General features: G+C 41.4%; 1 protein-coding gene across 4 annotated transcripts; it reads left to right on the forward strand.

Annotated features, from left to right (window-relative positions):
- Positions 1–293: 293 nt before the first annotated feature.
- On the forward strand, positions 294–18,273 carry SC5D (sterol-C5-desaturase). 4 transcript variants are annotated; one of them, XM_039368490.1, is made up of 6 exons: positions 294–442; positions 7,794–7,872; positions 13,884–14,101; positions 14,754–14,886; positions 17,067–17,167; positions 17,491–18,273. In XM_039368490.1, exons 3-6 carry the CDS (start codon positions 13,892–13,894, stop codon positions 17,917–17,919), a joined length of 873 nt encoding a protein of 290 aa, XP_039224424.1. In that variant the 5' UTR covers positions 294–442; positions 7,794–7,872; positions 13,884–13,891; the 3' UTR covers positions 17,920–18,273. The 4 variants fall into 4 exon arrangements, with proteins under 4 accessions (XP_039224424.1, XP_039224426.1, XP_039224427.1 ...); XM_039368492.1 differs by having other exon boundaries at positions 7,794–7,834; XM_039368491.1 differs by having other exon boundaries at positions 337–426.
- Positions 18,274–20,216: the final 1,943 nt, after the last annotated feature.

The following is a 20,216-nucleotide window of genomic DNA, read 5'->3' on the forward strand; positions in this document are numbered from 1 at the left end:
CCCACCGGGATCAGCCCGGGCACAGGGGACCTAAGCCTCCCGCTCGCTCCCTCGCTTCTGAGGTAAATAACGAAACCGCCCTGCGCCGCTGAGGTAAACGACAACGACGACGTTCTGCCCCTCGTCCCCGCTCCTGGAATCGCCCCGCTTCCGCGTTCCTGATAGGCTCGCCTCACGCCGCCGGCCGCGCCTTCCAATCCGGGCGTCGCGCGACTCTCGACCGGCGGCCCCTCGCGACGCTTGCAGCCAATCCCTGCGTCTTTTGCCGCCGAAGCTCCGCCTCCCCTCCCCGATGATTGGCGCAGGGACCTTCCCGATGTCACCAGAGGCTGGCATGCCCTCTCGGCTTTCGGGGGACAGCGGACCGTGGAGCGCAGTCGATGCTCGGGTGACTGCGGAGGATGGTCGCGGAGCGGCGGGATCCAGGTGGGGAGAAGCGCAGGTGAGCCTCCTGCGGTTCCCGGGTGGGTGGGGGCCCGGTAGCGACCCCCCGCTGTGGCACTCCATCTTTCTTACCTTGAGCCCCTCAGGCGCCTGGACTTCATTTCCCAGAATCCCGCAGCCTGTGCGGCGATGGCTGAGGCTCCTGGGAAATGCGGTCTCCGTACCTCGAGCACCCCAGGTGAGGGGAAGGTGGTGGAAGGCGACCTTCCAAGGCGGTTTGCCCTCATCCTCCTTCTCCCCCCCCCCCTTTCCCAGGCCAGAATTATTTTACAGCAGGGGTCTTCAAACGTGGCCCTTTTATGACTTGTGGACTCCAACTCCAGAATTCCTCAGCTAGGCATGCCGGCTGAGGAATTCTGGGAGTTGAAGTCCACAAGTCATCAAAGGGCCAAGTTTGAAGACACCTGTTTTACAGTGTTGTTATTTCCTGCTGGTCTCCTTTCCAGCACGGCTTGTTCTCTTTCTAAGCAAAGCTAAGAGGGTTGGGTGGATAACCACCAGCAAACTTTGGGTTATCTGTTATCAGTTATTCATAGTACCACCCCACTTTGCATCTTAAGAAGACAGAATTCTTGGAATAATTCTTCCAACAGGGATCCTTTATTAAGAGAAAATGGTTGCAGGCGTTCTAGACAGGACTTGGGGTTCAAGCTCTCCCATTCGAGGTTTTAAGGGGTTCCCCAGTAGTCCCACCCAATCACCCCCCTCTTCCAGTGACAGTGGCATCATAATCCCACCCCTGTATTCCTTTCTTCCGTCTGGATGGAGACTTCAGATAAACTACATGAAAGGTAAATAGCCTCCTTTGTTATGATAAGGCCTTTTGGTGCTGACCACATTCAAACTCTTTGAAGTTGCAATACACACATTCAGTTCCTTAGAAGTCTATTGAAGGAAGTGAGGGCCCTAAAGCCCCTTTGTTCTCCCCCTTCTCTCCCTCTTATGGGAGAATCCAGAGAAGGCAGAATTGGGGTTTTCTATATTTGATAACTAAAGATGAAATATAATTGGATTCTGACATCCGGCCCCCTCAAAAATAAGAGAGATCCACCTGGAAGAAACAAAACAGGTATAAAAGTTAGTCAGGCTTGTTAGGATACTCTGTGTGAAACTTCTTCAATAGCTTCGGGGCTTTGACATGACGTTTATGGACCCACTCGTTTTGTGAGGGAGGGAGATGTTTCCAGGCAACTAGATACTGAGTTGCTCCATGATATCTCCTAGAGTCAAGGATTTCCTTTATTTCGAAGTGTTGTTCACCCTCCACCATGATTGGAGGTGGTGGTGGGAGGGATTTTTGGCCGTAGAGGTGACTGATGCTCTCTTTTCAGCAAGCTGCAATGAAAAATTGGGTGTATTTGTCTGAGATTTTTGGGTAATTCTAATTCTACTGTTACTGGATTTATGATTCTTTTAATTGGAAAAGGTCCTATATATTTTGGTCCAAGTTTTTTACAGGGCTGTAGGGACTTTAGGTATTTTGTAGATAAGTACACCATTTCTCCTATAATGAATGGTGTAGGCTCAACCCTTTTTTTATCGGCTTGTGCTTTGTATGCCTGCCTAGCTTCATCTAGTGCTTTTCTAACTATTGGCCAGGTGTTTTGTAGTTTTTCCATCCATTCTTTCAGCGAAGGGATCGTTGGTTCATTTGGGGTTAATTCTGGCATGGGGTTGAAACTTTGACCGGTGGCTATTTGAAAAGGAGTGTAACCTGTGCTGGAGTGGACTGCATTATTGTAGGCAACTTCTGCAAAAGGAAGTAAGTCCGCCCACTCGATCTGCTGGAAACTAAGAAAACATCTTAAATATTGCTTAAGTACGGAGTTCATTTTTTCAGCCCTCCCCCATTTCCTTGTGGGTGGTGGCTAGATGTCAGTCCCTGAGTGGTTCCTAAGAGGGATAAAAATTCCTTCCAAAATGCAGACGTAAATTGCACCCCCCTGTCAGAGATGATGCGTTGGGGTGCCCCATGCAATCTGTAAATGTGCTGGATGAAAAGTTTTGCTAAGGCTTTTGCAGTGGGAATCTTTTGGCAAGGGATAAAGTGCACCTGTTTGGAAAACAAGTCCGTGACGTCCAGACAACAGTATTCCCATTGCTTTCTGGCAATTCCACTATAAAATCCATGGCTATTTCTCTCCAGGGGGCTGAGGGACTTGCCACTGTTTGCAATAGTCCTGGCAATTTCCCTTGCAATCTCTTTGCCGTGGCACATTTTGGACAACTGGCTATATAACTTTCGATGTCCTTTTTCATGGATGGCCACCAAAATTGCCGTTTAATTAAATGTAAAGTTTTTACAAATCCAAAGTGCCCTGCTGATTTTGTGTCATGGCAAAGCTGCATGAAAGTGACTCTTTGAGTTGTTGGTATATATAACTTTTCCCCTATCCAAGGCAACCCGTCTCTCATTGTGCACACATTTTTGTTTTTCTGGAACCATTCATCTGTTTCCAAACTTCTTCTGAATTCAATTCCAGTTTGGCTGTCCAGTTGTGGTTTTAATTTGGCTTGGGTTCTTGTGGTTACTGGGGCTGCCAGTTGTGACTCTGCCATTATTGGTCTAGAGTCTGTGGCTCGTGCGCTGTTATATTGGGGCATGTGAGATAGTGCATCTGCCAGGAAGTTCTTTCTTCCTGGTAAATGTTTGAGCTTAAATTGGAACTGGTGAAAATGCTGGGACCAGCGGGCTTGTTTGGGATTGAGTTTCCTGGACGTTTTCAGGGCTTCCAAATTTTTGTGATCAGTCCACACCTGGAAGGGGATTTTGTTGCCTTCCAGGAACTGTCGCCACGTGAGTAATGCCCAACGTATCCCATAAGCCTCCTTCTCCCATACGGGCCAGCGCTGTTCTGTTTCCGTGAGTTTCTTGGATGTATATGCACAGGGTTGCAATACCCCTTCATTGTTTTCTTGTAATAGAACAGCCCCCACTGCCACATCACTTGCATCTGCCTGTATTACGAAGGGCTTGTCCATGTCTGGGTGCCTTAGTACTGGTTCGGCAGAAAAAAGTCTCTTTAGTCTCTCAAACACTGCTTGGCACTCCATTGTCCATGTTAGTGGCTGGCTAGGTTTTACTGAGGATGCTCCCTTCGTTTTTAGTAAGTTAGTGAGGGGCAAGGCTATCTGGGCAAATGAGGGGATGAATTGGCGGTAAAAGTTTGCAAAGCCCAGGAAACTTTGTAGTTGCTTTCTTGTGCGGGGTGGTGCCCAATCTAATACTGCTTTGACCTTCTCTGGGTCCATTTCAATGCCCCGGGGGGATATGCGATAACCTAGGTAGTCTATCCTTTCCTGGTGGAATTCGCATTTTGAGAGTTTGGCATATAGGTGGGCGGCTCGCAGCTTCTTTAAAACCACTCTGACAAGGTTGACATGTTCCTCTTTTGTTTCGGTGAAGATAAGAATGTTGTCCAAATAAACAAGGACCCCCTTAAACAGGTGCTCCCTTAGAACGTCATTGATTAATTGCATAAAGACTGCAGGGCCCCCTTGTAATCCAAATGGCAAGACTTTGAATTGATAGCACCCCATGGGGCAGTTAAATGCAGTCTTCCATTCGTCCCCTTCCTTAATTCTCACGTGATAGTAAGCTTCCCTTAGGTCTAGTTTAGAAAAAAATTTCCCTTTCGATAGGTGTGACAGCATGTCTTTCATGAGGGGCAGAGGGTATAGGTTGCTTTCACTGATTGTATTCAGGGCCCTATAATCCACGCATAAGCGTAAAGAGCCGTCCTTCTTCTCTCTAAAGAGGACCGGGGCAGCCACTTTAGGCTTGGCTGGCTCAATGAAACCTCTCTCTGGGTTTTTTTTAATAAATCTTTCCATTTCCTCCTTCTCCTTTGGGCTCATGGAGTATAATCTGGGCTTCGGGAGTTTTGCCCCAGGCTTGAATTCAATAGTACAGTCTGTGGGTCGGTGGGGGGGAGCTCATTTGCCCTCTCCTCACTGAAAACTTCAGCAAGGTCTCTATATTCCTCTGGTATTTCTGTTAATCTTTTTTCCTCTCCTATGGATGCTTTTTCTATTCTTGATTCTGGTAGCCTCCCTTGGGGTTTTAAGTCCATAGGGTCCCCCTTCGGGAATTTGATTTCTGTCGTCCTCCAATTTACCCAGGGGTTCCATTTTTTCAACCATTCCATCCCTAGAATCATTGGGCATTCCATACCTGGGGTCACCACAAACGTTATGTCCTCTTCATGTTTGCCCAGGGAGAGGTGTATTGGTAGAGTGGCTAGGGTAGCTGGCACCCCCCCCCTGCTATGGATCCATCTAACTGGCCAAATGAGATTGGTTGTTCCAGTCTCCTCGATGGGATGCCCAGATTACCCACTAGTGTTAGGCTAATGAGGCAGCGGGTGTAGCCAGAATCTATTAAGGCTTTCACCTTCACAGCTTCGGGCATGGGGGGGGGATTAATATAGTCACTGTCTTGAGGATGGGTATGATGTGTCCACTTACCAGGGGTTCGCCCTCTGAGCTGTCATCTGAGGCATCCACCGGCCCTGTGGTGTAGGCTGGAGTTCTTTCCCCTTGGTGAGCAGAAGTGGGGGGTTCTGCAATTTCCATCATTCTCATGGCCGTTTCTTTTGGCTTAGCTGAAGACTTTCCGGATTTGTTGATTGGGGATTTGTCTGGGTTGTGCTGGGGGGTTTTGGAGCAGCATTCTACAGCTCGATGCCCTTCTCTTCTGCACTTGAAACACCCCATTTGCTTCTTGGCTGTAGCCGATGATTTCACCGGTTCATGTGTTAGCTCAGGCGGGGGGCGGCTCCATTGTTTTCCTCGGTGGTGTCTCTTCAATATGTCGATCTCTGCTTCCTCTGCCAAGATGTACCATTCCTCAAGTTGGTGTGGGTCCCTTCGGGGCAGGCAAGCGTCATATAGATCATAATTTAGTCCGTCTTTGAAATGGCTAAGGAGGATGTCTTCTGGCCAATTCAGTTTGCTGGCAATGGCCCGGAATTCTTGTGTATATTCAGCCACCGGGCGTTTGCCTTGCCTCATCATTTTTATCCTTTCACGGGCTTTGTGATCAGCCAGGGGGTCTTCAAATCGTCTTCTCAAAGAGGACATGAAACGGTTGAAGTTACTGAGTTCTGGGGCATTGAAGTCATGCAGGTTCACCACCCAATCTGCAGCCGGTCCATCCAGGGCAGATTGCACAATCCGGATGCGGGCTTTGTCGCTGGGAATGTCCTGCCCATATTCCTCCATGTAGCTGAGGACTTGGGTTAGGAACAACCCCAAGCGTGTTGGCTCCCCTTTGAATTTCACCTCCAACGGTGGACGTCTTGGAATGGATCGGTGCCTCCGTTGTTGGTGGTAGTGTCTTCCGTCCAGATTGCCATCTGTGGTCCGGTAGGGGGTGGGGACTACTGGATCAGTAGATGTCCCCGGGGTTGCAGGTTCCACGTCCTCCTCGGTGTCTCTCCCTTTGCGGCTCCAGGAGCTGGGGCGGCCGTAGGGCTCAGGATTCTCCTCTCTTAGGGAGCTGAGAGTTCTCTTCATCAGATCAATAGCTTTCTCTAGGATCCAGTCTGAGTACGGTGCCCAGCTTTCTCCCTCTTCACTTGCGTGCAGGGATTTCTCCATCTCCTGCTTCCATTCTGGTTGCTTGGTCCCCCGTCTCAGGGTCACCTTTCTTGATTCCTTTCCCCACTCACTTTTCTTTCCAACGCCCATTGACCAGCGAGGCTTGTGGTCCTGTGTCTCCACCACTTCTTCTCCTGAGGAATCCACCTCTCGGATCCCAACATCTGGCAAGGTTCCAATTTGGTCAGCGGCTCTCTTTCCAGGGAGTTTTCCCCCTCTCTTGCTCCATTGTCTGACATGGTAAATTTTTGCAAAATCCCCCGGCAAGGGTCTTCCTTCCAGGTGGATTAATTTTGCAAGTCCTGTCTAATGTAAGGACCCACCCCACTTTGCATCTTAAGAAGACAGAACTCTTGGAATAATTCTTCCAACAGGAATCCTTTATTAAGAAAAAGTGGTTGCAGGCGTGCTAGACAGGACTTGGGGTTCAAGCTCTCCCATTCGAGGTTTTAAGGGGTTCCCCAGTAGTCCCACCCAATCACCCTCCTCTTCCAGTGACAGTTTCAGGCATCACAATCCCACCCCTTTTTTTCTTTCTTCCGTCTGGATGGAGACTTCAGATAAACTACATGAAAGGTAAATAGCCTCCTTTGTTATGATAAGGCCTTTTGGTGCTGACCACATTCAAACTCTTTGAAGTTGCAATACACACATTCAGTTCCTTAGAAGTATACTGAAGGAAGTGAGGGCCATAAAGCCCCTTTGTTCTCCCCCTTCTCTCCCTCTTATGGCAGAATCCAGAGAAGGCAGAATTGGGGTTTTCTATATTTGATAACTAAAGATGAAATATAATTGGATTCTGACAACCGGGTCTTATTTATTTATTTATTTATTTGGCCTCCAAAAGAAGAACCAGGTCTTATTATGAGCTGAGGTGGCGCAGCAGTTAGAGTGCAGTACTGCAGGCCACTTTAGCTGACTGTGTTCAGCAGGTCAGCGGTTCAAATCTCACCGGCTCAAGGTTGACTCAGCCTTCCATCCTTCCGGGGTAGGTAAAATGAGGACCCAGATTGTTGGGGGCAATGTAAATATATATATATACATTGCTTACTGGTGTACACTGCTCAAAGAGTGCTTGCATTTAAAAGTGGTATATAAGTCTCATAAATAAATAAATAAATTTGTGGGGGTGTCTTACTCACTTCCTGAACTGACAGCCCAGTCCAGCTGCTCCATTTCTGCAGCCAAAAGAACTGCATCATCCTGCAGCTGCATTCCGGCCTGCATTTTGCAGTCAGGCCTTTCTGGAAGGCCTCTGTAGCCGAGTACCAAGCTATAGATTCAATCCATGACTGAGAAATGCAGGCCTGGCTGCAAAAGACGTTGCAGAAGAAGCGGGCCAGCGAGGAGAGGCCTGGCTGCCAGGTAAGTGGGTGTCATGCCTCCGTCAGAGCCTGAGTCTGCTGAGGACAATGAGCTGGAACGGGACCCTATGGAGGCCTTTCAGGATAGGGACAGGATGAACATGAGAGCTCAGGCAATGAACAAGGATCACCCTTGCTCAGTGGAGAGAAGGAGGGAACAACGCAGGCAGGCTCAACTATTTGGGAGGAGAGCACCCTGCCCCTCCCTACAAAACACACCTGGAGACAGACTTAAGGATATGTGGGGAGGGGCATTAGTTTTGTGTGCTGTTGCTGATCGTGTAAACAACTCTCTGATCTCTTGTTCTGTGTTGTGATTTGTGTTTGGAAACCCTGAAACTCTCACCATTGGACTGGGCGACGGACTTGATTTGGTGTTCAAAGACCTCAGATTGAATTTCAGCTTCTCTTCTGAAACTGCTCAGGCAAGCTTGTATTTCCACAGACTCGTTAGATTTTGGATGTACGTTTCATTCCTTGTTTTTTTTTTAAGGTTTTATTGATTTTCTAATTTTACAGTTAAGTATTTAAAAAGCAACGTGGGGGCTGAGTTAATCTATAATTCAATGACATACAAGTATCTTTAGTACAAGTCTCAAACTACCACATTAAATATTTCCTCTCTTTTCCCCTTAGTACTTACTATCTCATTGTCAAGACTGCTAACATCGGATGTTCTTGCTTGCCATATATGAAGAAGCAAACCTGTTTTATTTAGCCCATATAGCATTTTTAGAGTTAACGCAGATAGCAGTAGTTTAAGGGATGGGAAAGTATGCAAGTTAACCATAACAATGTCTGGGCACAGTGTGGCCAAGGTCAGCTCAGCTGCAAGGGGAGGGGCACCTCACACTTCACATTAATTGGAGAATGTGATTGATGACTGTAAAATGAAGGAGTGAGTTATGCTTTGTTACAGATGCTTGGGGGAGGGAGGATTCAGTTTCTGGCTTAACTTTGTTAGTGCCGAAGCTATGCAGAAAAATAAAAGATTCTTTTAGAGGAAAAGCCTCAAAGTTCTTTGAAAATCTGCTTTCTTTCGGAACCATGTCACTCATGTTTAAACTAATACAATTCTTATATCAATTAACAAATAAAATAACAAATCGTCTCTCTATTTTTCCATCTCAACGTAGTTGTCTTGAAATGTTTATCTTCCCTTCAGTCTGTTCTTCTTGATCCATAGATTTCTTCTGGTATATATAGAAAGTCTTTTCCTTTTTTTTTCAGCAAAAGTTTATTGATTTTCTAGTTTTACATTTAAATATTTGAAAATTAACGTGGCGGCTGAGTTGGTCCATAATTCAGTAACATAAAAATATCTTTAGTACAGATCACAACTATTACATTAAATATTTCCTCTCTTTTCCCCTTGGTATTTACTGTCTCACATTTAAGTTAATACAAATCTTATATCGATTTAATAAAAATAACTTTCTTACATTTGTCAATACTTTTTAGTTTATACATATCTTAGTTATTTTAACATTCAATCTTTTTAGACAATCAATATCCTGGTTAGTTTTTCTCAAGTTTTAGTTTCCCATTAATATTTAAATTTAACGTTTAATATTTATAATTTCCAAGTTTTAAGTAACCCCAATTCCCTTTATCACAATTAATCACAAGATCTAATGTTCAGGATACACTTCTTATCTATTTGAATTCTCACCATCTTACATTAACTGATTAATAATATAATATAATATTCCTATTTTCTAATAATTTCCAAATATCTTAAATTTAATAACCAAAATTTCTCTTATTTCAACATTTAATACTTCCTCTCTTTTTTCTCTTAATATCTACTATCTCATATTTAAGCTAATAATTTTTATTATTACCACTAAGTAAAAACATATTTATTACATTCATCAATAAATTTTTGGTTTATATATCTTAATTAACTTTACATTTAACCTTTATAAGCAAATCAATATTCAAATTTAACTGTTAATGTTTATACTTCCAAGTTTTAAATAACCAAAGTTTTCTTTAACTCAACTCATAATAATATCTAGTATTCAAAGTACACATCTGTTTGAGAATATTCTTTTTTAATTCTCACTAATAAGTCAAACCCCAATTTTCTTCAGTCTTATTCTAGCTTTCTTTCTTTGCCAAATCATCTTCCATGTCTGTGCTTTTGAGTCATCAAATAAATCTCCCACTGTTATGTATATTGTTTTGTTAGAAAATTTTAATTTCTCTATTGGTGAAAAATAAATCAGAAGCTCTCACAGTTGACTGCATTAAGCTGATTCAAAATAACTTTTTTATAATCAAAATATTTACAATACCATATATTCTTCTTTACAGCAACACAGCACAAATTGAAGACTTCTTACAGAGAGATACAGAGACAAACCTGAGATTGGAAATCCAGCTCCTAACTCAATACTCTTTTGCACAGATTCAGTAGCACTTTCTTCACATTGGCTGACTGAGTTACCACATGACTCTTCCTGCTCATGAATATTCCAACATGTTTGACATAGAAAAAACCATCCGATCACCATTTTTTTGAGAGGACTAACAAATGGTCTCTTTATTTTTCCATCTTGATTTTTCCATCTTAAACTGTTTATCTTTTCTTTAGTCTGTTGATCCTCAGATTTCCTCTGATTTATGTAGAAAGTCTTTTCCCTTTTTCATGTTGTCAGTCCCTTTTCTGGGTTTTCCATTGACTGTATTTGTTGATCAGTTGAATCCTCTGTCATAATATTTAATTGTTCCACTTTTTCTGTTATATTCTATGTAGTTGATTTTTTAGTTGTAATCAAAGTTTGAATTCATATATCTAGGCTGACATCTCGTTCTTTTCTGTAACCTCTTATTTCATCAGCTGGGCTTCTCACAGCTGATGTCTCAAGGTTACATAAGTCTTATCTATTTATCTGGGCTACTGGCCAAGTCTCTTTTAAGCAATAACCAGTTATAATATCAGATTTAGAAACAGGATGTTGCCCCTACCATTTAATTTTTTCTTTTAGTTCCAAAGTTTTTATAATCTTTTCAGTTTTACTTCTTTTTTATAAGTAAAAACCCAGATCTTCAGTAGGAATATAAAATCTTTTAGTCCACACACTTTAAAAAATAAAATTCCAATTAGGATCAAATTATTCTTGCAATGTTTTAAACTCCCATGGATAGTCAGTCGACACTGTTTTTAGAGGGAGGGATAAAATCTCCCTTCCCTCTCCACGGGGAAAAGTACTTTAAGCAGCTTATGCAGATAAAAAAGATAGTTAGGATTTAAGAGAGGTAGATCTCACCCAGTCTCATCTGCGCTGCTTTATAGGTGCCTGGTGGTAAGTTTGACTTCAGCTGTCTACAGCCTAGTGACGAGCCATATTTCTATGGCCAGTCTTTCATCCGCTGATTTGGAGGGCTGCCCCGGATTAAGCAGAAGGGCTACCGCCCTCACACGATCAAGCGGGGGTCCCCCCTTGCTTGTCACCCCTACAGGGTGACTTTCGACCCTTTCCAGGGTCCCCAGTGGTATTAAAACAGTATTTATTAAATTGCTTTCATGTAATACACATTTGGAGGATTGATGAATAATCAGAACTTCCTGAAAAGATTGATGAGATGAAGAGTAGGGAGACCCCTGACTTAGAACCTCACTTTAAAAAAAAGATGTCAGCCCAGATATATGAATTCTAACTTTGATTACAACTAAAAAATCAATTACACAGAATATAACAGAAAAAGTGGAAGAATTAAATATTATGACAGAGGATTCAACTGATCAACAAATACAGTCAATGGAAAACCCAGAAAAGGGACTGACAACATGAAAAAGGGAAAAGACTTCCTACATAAATCAGAGGAAATCTGAGGATCAAGAAGAACAAGAGACTAAAGAGAAGATAAACAGTTTAAGACAGCTACATCAAGATGCAAAAATAGAGAGACCATTTGTTAGTCCTCAAAAAAATGGCGATTGGATGGTTTTTTCTACTTCAAACAATATACATAACAACACTGGGAGATTTATTTGATGACTCAAAAGCATGGACATAGAAGATGATTTGGCAAAGAAAGAAAGCTAGAATAAGACTGAAGAAAATTCTTATTAGTGAGAATTAAAACAGAATATTCTCAAACAGATAAGATGTGTACTTTGAATACTAGATATTCTGAGTTGACTTAAAGGAAACTTTTGTTATTTAAAACTTGGAAGTATAAACATTAACAGTTAAATTTGAATATTGATTTGCATATAAAGGTTAAATGTAAAGGTAATTAAGATATATATAAACTAAAAATCTATTGATGAATGTAATAAATATGTTTTTACTTAGTGGTAATAATAAAAATTACTAGCTTAAATATGAGATAGATAGAAAGAAAAAAAAGAGGAAATATTAAATGTTGAAATAAGAGAAATTTTGGTTATTAAATTTAAGATATTTGGAAATTACTAGAAAATAGGAATTATTAATCAGTTGATGTAAGATGGTGAGAATTCAAATAGATAAGACGTGTATCCTGAACATTAGATCTTGTGATGAATTGTGATAAAGGGAATTGGGGTTACTTAAAACTTGGAAATTATAAATATTAAACGTTAAATTTAAATATTAATGGGAAACTAAAACTTGAGAAAAACTAACCAGGACATTGATTGTCTAAAAAGATTGAATGTTAAAATAACTAGGATATGTATAAACTAAAAATTATTGACTAATGTAAGAAAGTTATTTTTATTAAATCGATATAAGATTTGTATTAACTTAAATGTGAGACAGTAAATACCAAGAGGAAAAGAGAGGAAATATTTAATGTAATAGTTTGTGATCTGTACTAAAGATATTTGTATGTTACTGAATTATGGACCAACTCAGCCGCCACGTTGCTTTTCAAATATTTAAATGAAAAACTAGAAAATCAATAAAATTTTCCTGGAAAAAAAAGGAAAAGACTTTCTATATAAACCAGAAGAAATCTGTGGATCAAGAAGAACAGACTGAAGGGAAGATAAACATTTCAGGACAACTATGTCGAGATGGAAAAATAGACTTTTTGTTAGCCCTTCCAAAAAAATGGCGACTGGATGGCCTTTTTTTATCTCAAACAATATATATAATAACAGAGGGAGATCTATTTGATGACTTAAAAGCATGGATATGGAAGGCGAGTTGGCAAAGAAAGCAAGCTAGAATAAGGCTGAAGAAAATTGGGGTTTTGACTTATTAGTGAGGATTAAAATAGAATATAGTCAAATAGACAAGATGTGTACTTTGAATACTAGATTTTGTTATGAACTGATAAAGAAAACTTTGATCATTTAAAACTTAGAAGTATAAATATTAGAAGTTAAATTTGAATATTGATTTGTTTATAAAGGTTGAATGTAAAAGTAATTAAGATATATATAAGCTAAAAATCTATTGATAAATTAATAAACATGTTTTTACTTAGCTGATATAATAAGAACTGTACTACCTTAAATATGAGATAGACATTAAGAGAAAAAGAGAGGAAGTATTAAATGTTGAAATGAGAAATTTTGGTTACTAAATTTAAGACATTTGGAAATTAATAGAAAATAAGAATGTTAAACTTTATAATTAATTAGATGATGTAAGATGGTGAGAAATAGAATATATTCAAATAGATAAGACGTGTATCCTGAATATTAGATTTTGTGATGAATTGTGATAAAGGGAACTTTGGTTACTTAAAACTTGGAAATTATAAATATTAAAACTTAAATTTAAATATTAATGGGAAACTAAAAATTGGGAAAAACTAATTAGGACATTGATTGTCTATAAAGACTGAATGTTAAAATAACCAGGATATGTATAAACTAAAAATTATTGATAAACGTAAGAATGTTATTTTTATTTAATTGATATAATAAGAATTGTATTAGTTTAAACATGAGACAGTAAATACTAAGGGGAAAAGAGAGGAAATATTTAATGTGGTAGTTTGAGACTTGTACTAAAGATACTTGTATGTCATTGAATTATCGATTAACTCAGCCGCCACGTTGCTTTTTAAATATTTAAATATAAAATTAGAAAATCTATAAAACATTATTTAAAAAAGAAAATAAATGAAGTATTGTTATTATACAATAATAGGTTTGTACTCAGAGCTTGTAAGATGTTAAGCCAGACCTAGACATTTTATGGCTCGCCCCTGGACACATCTAGCCCTTTGGCTGTCCCTGCCCAGCCTGTGTGAGATCAATCAGAAATTAGAAATCAAATGTAAATAAGTGTACACCATGCACATAGTACTACTGCATTGCTTTTATTTTGAAAATGCTTTTTTTTAATTTACATATGTGTGAGCGTGCCTATGCACAGTCACAGGTCTTTTGGTTTGACTCTCCACACCATTCTCATGTAGCCCCTTGGGAAAATTAATTGCCCACCCCTATGTTAGATTATTGAAAGATAACCTTTTGTGTTTTTCCATGTTTGAGAACACTTCTTTCCTGGCAATCTCCTGCAGGTGCCACAATGGATCTTGTCCTGGATTATGCAGATAGTTATATTTTGACACCTTACGTTTATCCAGCAACATGGCTAGAAGACGACGCTTTCCGGCAGATTATCAGTCTCTCTATTATAACAAACCTGGGGGCATTTGCCATATATTTTCTGTTTGCCACTCTCAGCTACTATCTGCTTTTTGATCACAAGTTAAAGAAGCATCCTCAGTTTTTAGAGGTGAGTGAGGTACAGCAATGTGGCAGAGCTGCCGTTTCCTTTAATGACATTTAATTACTCACAAGGGTCCTATCTAAAGAAGAACCCTAACCGTATCATGTTGTGAATTGTGCCGTGCTTAATCCTCTTCTTAAATGTGTGAATGAAAATGTTAGTGCTATAAAGCAGAATGAAAACTTATGAAATGGGAAAGGGGAGTTTTTCTCCTTGCTATATCTCTATGGTACTTTTGGTGGCTGGGCATATTTCATCTTTTCTTTCCTGATTTAGTTACCCTCATTTTATTGAGTTTTTTTTAGCTGGAATTTGACCACCTTTTTTTTTTTTTTTTCATTTTGGTGTATTGGAGAGGATGATGCATTCATACAATATATAGAATTGTGAGGTAATGTTGTACAGTGAACAATTAAGCAGAATTTTGCTGCAGATTCATCCAATAGCTTTAGGGAAGCACTTTTTCAGATGTTTGGTGAGGAGTGTGAGGTCTATACCAGGCTCTTTCCAGCCTTGGCAATTTTAAGACCTGTGGACTTCAACTCCCAGGATTTCCCAGCCAGCTGTGAGTTGCAGTCCACAAGTCTTAAAGTTGCCAACTTTAGAACTTGGGTGATTTTAAAAGGCCTTTTGACCCATTGTCTGCTTTTGTGTTCAGAATCAAGTGCAGCGGGAAATAAAGCACACCGTCTCAAGTTTGCCATTGATCAGCATTCCCACCGTGGCCATCTTCTTTGCTGAGGTCAGAGGCTACAGCAAACTCTACAGTAACATTGGGGATTCTGCCTATGGTAAGCACCCCTGCTTGGCACACCCTCCAGAACTGGCCTCTCTGTCCCTTTTTATCTCCTAGCTTAGAACTCTACATACCGTCAGAGACTTTACAATCCCAAAATATATCTTGGCCCTGATTAGGCAAAGTAAAGTGGTTTAGAAGTGGACTTGTGTGGTGCTATTTAACTGCCACTTTCTGGAGTGCATTGGTTTAGGGAAAGATGTTTTAAATTATGTCTGCTACCTTATGGTAAATCTAGGGTTGGGAATTTAAGGTTTTGGAATGTAAAATGCTAGGTAGCATGGAAGAAAATCCCCTATAATTATGATTTAATCACAAACACAATGTTATTAAATTTGTTAGTAGTCTGCCCATCCATATGTTTTCTTAATTATGTGCATTTGTCAGTGAATTATTTGTCTAGTCTGTTAAATGGGATAATAAGGAAGTGATTGTTGAAGCAGTCCTGTGAAGTTTGCATCATTAATTAGTGAGGGAATTCTAGCAGCAATCCTTTAATTGATCAGGCAATGCAACATTCCAATATTTGTGCAAATTTTTAATATCTTTGAATGGAAAAGCAATACCATTCAAGCTGTTGCCTGCTTAGCTGACAGTTTCGTGTTCTTTTCAAACATGTTGCAGGCCTCTGATTTTTCTTAAAACTCCTGAGAAACACAGAACGCAGCACGGCTCTGCTCTCTCTTTTCACAGGAAGAAAAGGAAGTTTGGAAGCCCCTTTTCAAATTAATAGATTAGCAGATTATATTCAAAGGCATCAGATTTATGAGCTGCAGCTCACTTTGTCAGAGCATGAAAAGTACATCTGACGAAAGCTAGTGCCTTTGAATCAAATAGATTAGTCAGAAAATTGCTGATTTTTTTTTGCTCCTGTAGACCAACATGACTCATCACTTAGAGCAGTGGTGGCGAACCTATGGCACGCGTGCCAGAGGCGGCACTCAAAGTCCTCTCTGTGGGCACACGCACCACAGAGATGGCAACTATCCCTCTTCAACCAGCTGCCCACTAACTCACCAAGGTCCCACGTGGCCAGATGCATCCCAGCACAACTGGTTTCCCTCCCCCCCTCGTCCCATCCCTCCTGGCCTCGCATGCTCTCCTCTTCCCGGGCACGACTCACTGTATCCCCTCCTCAGCTGTTGGCTGTCCATCCAGCTCAGAGGTGGCTTCTCTGAACTATTGGTGGTGGGCTGTGGAGCCCCAGAGTGCGCTGGTCGAGGAGCCAGCAGGCTGTGGCTGCTGACCGACGTTGGCCCCCATTCACCCACTGGCCACTGTGTGTGGGGGCTGATGGTGTCAGGCAGCAGCCGCCCTGGCCCTGCCTCGCCTTGCCCTGTGACAATGGCACCCCCGCCCTGCCTCGCCTCAACCCCATAGGACGAGCCTCCTGCCCACTGCGCTACCTGCCAGAGACCCCCTGGATCTCCCCCAACTGTGCCCAGCCCCCACAGGCATCCCTCTCCACGAACAACATCAAGGTGACCACGCCTACCTTGGCCACACCCACCCCATCTGCTATGACCACCACAGCCATGCCCACCTGGCGCCCAGCGATACATAAGCGGGTTTTGGGTTGCAGTTTGGGCACTCGGTCTCTAAAAGGTTCGCCACCACTGACTTAGACTATCTACAGTGGTGTTTCTCAAACCGGACAACTTTAAGACAGGTGGACTTCAACTCCCAGAAATCTATGCTGGCTGGGGATTTCTGGAAGTTGAAGTCCACATGTTTTAAAGTTGTCCAGTTTGAGAAACATTGATCTACCAGAAATGGAAGCAGTCTTAAGGAAACCTTCTTTTTTTCCAGTATGGGGAAATCTCCACCGCTGCCTCTTTACTGCCAAAATGTGTCCCAAAATAGTTCCCAGAATAGGAGGACAGCTATGTAAATTCTGACAGTGACTTAGCTTATTTTCCTCCTGGTAAGTAGGATCAGGAAAGGGAAGAAGAAATATGTCCATACCTTGAGGCCATGCCCACCCACCTGAAAATCTTCCATCCCTCCCTGTCTTGCTCTTTGACTGTCCTGTTCTTGGATTTGGTACATGCCCGATGTTGCTAAAGTAGATAACAGATACAAACATTGTCAATGGACTTGACAAATGTCTTTGTTCTCATGAGTTGGATCTGCTGGAATTCTTTTTGTCCCTCATTTTCTTCCCTCCTTATCTAGGATGGCTTGGTGTGGTCTTCAGCATGTTTTCATTTCTGTTCTTCACTGATATGTGCATTTACTGGATTCATCGGCTTGTTCACCACAAGCTGTTTTATAAGGTAAGGTCAATAATTGGCAGGCAAGACCGTTTCCTCACCCTTGGGACTATCACAGCATCCCCAAATTATGAAATCAAAATTTAGGTGCTTGCAATCTGGCACGTCCTTCTGAAGGATGCCGTGATTAGCTGCAGAAACGATGGTAAAATCAGACACAACCACCATCTTGTTCAGCAGTGGAAAGTCTAGTCCTAACTGTGGTAATAAGGACCACCAGTAGGCTATTTTTGTAGCTGCTGGAGACCCCAGCAAAATGAAGTGAAAATGTTATGGTCTGTTTCTCTCTTCATTCTAAGGAGCTGATCCTTTTCTCTCTTCCACAGCGTTTTCACAAACCCCACCACATTTGGAAGATCCCAACTCCGTTTGCCAGTCATGCTTTTCACCCCCTTGATGGTTTCCTTCAGAGCATCCCTTATCATATCTATCCATTCATTTTTCCTCTACATAAAGTGACCTATTTGTGCCTCTATGTCTTCGTCAACATCTGGTCCATTAGCATTCACGATGGAGACTATCGCGTTCCTAATCTGCTGAAACCCATCATCAATGGAGCTGCCCATCACACTGATCACCACTTGTATTTCAATTACAATTACGGCCAATACTTTACCCTCTGGGATAGAATTGGGGGCTCTTACAAAATCCCCTCTTCTGATGAAGGTCAGGGGCTTCATGCATATTTGAAAAAGCTGGCGAACGGCCCTGAGGAGGAGAAACTACAAAGAGGCGATGAAGCAAAAAATAAATAGCAATCCCTCCCATCTGAAGGATGAGGAACCTCTATGCCTTATGAACTTCCTCCTGGCTGAGGAATTCTGGGAGTTGAAGTCCACAAGTCATAAAAGGGCCAAGTTTGAAGGCCCCTGTATTAGCTGGCTGGGCTAAAAAGCTCTGCTGCCTAGTCATTTTGGGAGCTGGAATCCAACACAGAAGCAGGTGGAAGAAGCATATTCTAAGTCATTGCTTTGGCTTTTCTCTTATTCAACATGTATCACTTTACATATTAAACTCATCCCCTCCAACAAGCAAACCTTTATCAGGGTGAATATTATTGCTTTGATAAAAATAAATGCAAATAATTCAGGAGATAATGTGAAAAAAAATTCTGGTTGGTTTTTTATACTCTAGGCCAGTGGTTCTCAACTTTTTTGATGCCGCGACCCCCAACCGGTCGTAAGTCGAGGACTACTCAACCGGCCGTAAATCGAGGACTACTCAACTGGTGCAGCACCATTTGCAGAATGGGACTTTTGGTGGGCTCAGCAGGGCAGAGACAGGCTGGACAATTTCTATTGGCTTTTGAAAGCCAATAGAATTAGACTCTATTCAAGAGAGTCTATTCTATTGGCTTTCAAAAGCCAATAGAATAAAAGGGAGTAGCACAGCTAAGGAAAAGTGGGGGGGAAATGGGGGACTGCGTTGTTTGGCGACCCCCGTGAAATGGTCGTTCGACCCCAAATGGGGTCCCGACCCACAGGTTGAGAACCACTGCTCTAGGCTATCCTGTCATTTTCCCCTTCCCTCCAAAAAATAGTTTTTAAAAACTCAAAAATTATGAAGTGTAGTTACTAAGTACCACAATCAGTGTTTGCAAATTTTAAAAAATGAAGATGGTATATCTATATATATATGTCTATTGTATAGTAGATTTCTTTGGTTTATTGGTTCTGATGTTTTCTGGTGATTAAATCATTAAAATTAATTTTCTGTGGATAGTTTTTAATAAAAGAGGCAGCTTGGTGTAGTACAAGGCAACTTTAAGGCCTGTGGACTTCAACTCCCAGAATTCCCTAGCTAGCGTGGCTAGCTGAAGTTGAAGTTACTTTCTCTTAACCCTAGAAAGGAGACAATAGCAAACCATTTGCCAAGAAAATTGCTGGGACTTGTCCAGGCAGTTTCCTAAGAATCAGACATGATTGAATGGAGGGGGGGGGGGCAATAAACAATCACACAACCAGCATCTCAACTACATCTAACAAGCCCCACCTTGCGAGTTTGCTTGTGGAGTCAAATTCTGCTCTTTAGTGTGGTCCTATTGCAGCTGCCTGCCTTCGGGATATAATTTTTCCATTTCTCCGCCTAGTTCCTTTGGGATTCCCATTCAAGTGACAAGCCTGATCTTGCTCAGATTCCACAGCCAGAACCAATTAACCAAGTGCGGTCACCTTCAAGCACGAGTTTCTTACAAGATCTTTCAGATCAGTGTTTCTCAACCTCAGCAGCTTGAAGGTGTGTGGACTTCAGCTCCCAGAATTCCTTGTGCTGACTTGGGAAATTGGGGTTGAAGTGCAAATACCTTAAAATTGTTGAGGTTGAGAAACACTGACCTAGGAATTTGTACCTCTCATTATTGGGTGTGCATAATGTTCTGTAAGGAATTTTAAGCAACATATGGTGCCTTGTCATGCACAGCTGAAGCTTTATGGATTGTAACAGTCCTTCCAACCTCTCATTGTACCTTGCAGAGCCTGGTGGTTATTATGTTTACCAATACGTTACATTTCTTAAAACATACCCATTTAACAAAAAATGAAAAAAAATTGTTGAACTCTGTTGGTTCATGTGTAGAAAAATTAAATGGTAAGTGGGTAAAAGTTGTTACAATTTGATTTGGGAGTTTGATTTGGGAGTAGTTTTATGAATAACCTAATCATATGACTTATTTAGGAAATTAAGGCTGAATCAATCCTAATGGCTGTTTATGGAACCAGAAGGTAAATGCCCCATTGTGTGCAAAATTCTCATTCTGCAGAATTTTCACAGGAATATTTTGAAATAAATCCATATTTATTTTGGAAGAGATACTAAGCCCTCATGTGTCTACTTTGATTTCAGGCTGATCTTGGGATGAATCTGATCGGTGGGGCTTAAAAACCCTGATTAATGGCTTCCTATCTTATATGACTCATGATGTATTTCTGCAATTGTAAGGATTTGGTGGCAGGCACCAAATAAAAATAGGGTTACCTTCCTTTGCTTGGATTTATAAACCATCAAGTTGTAGGAAAGAGCTGCCTTCATGTAACAGTAAAAAAAATAATAGATA

Source organism: Crotalus tigris, unplaced genomic scaffold (genome assembly GCF_016545835.1).
Source record: "Crotalus tigris isolate CLP2741 ecotype Arizona unplaced genomic scaffold, ASM1654583v1 scf7180000020806.364445, whole genome shotgun sequence".
NCBI lineage: Eukaryota > Metazoa > Chordata > Lepidosauria > Squamata > Viperidae > Crotalus > Crotalus tigris.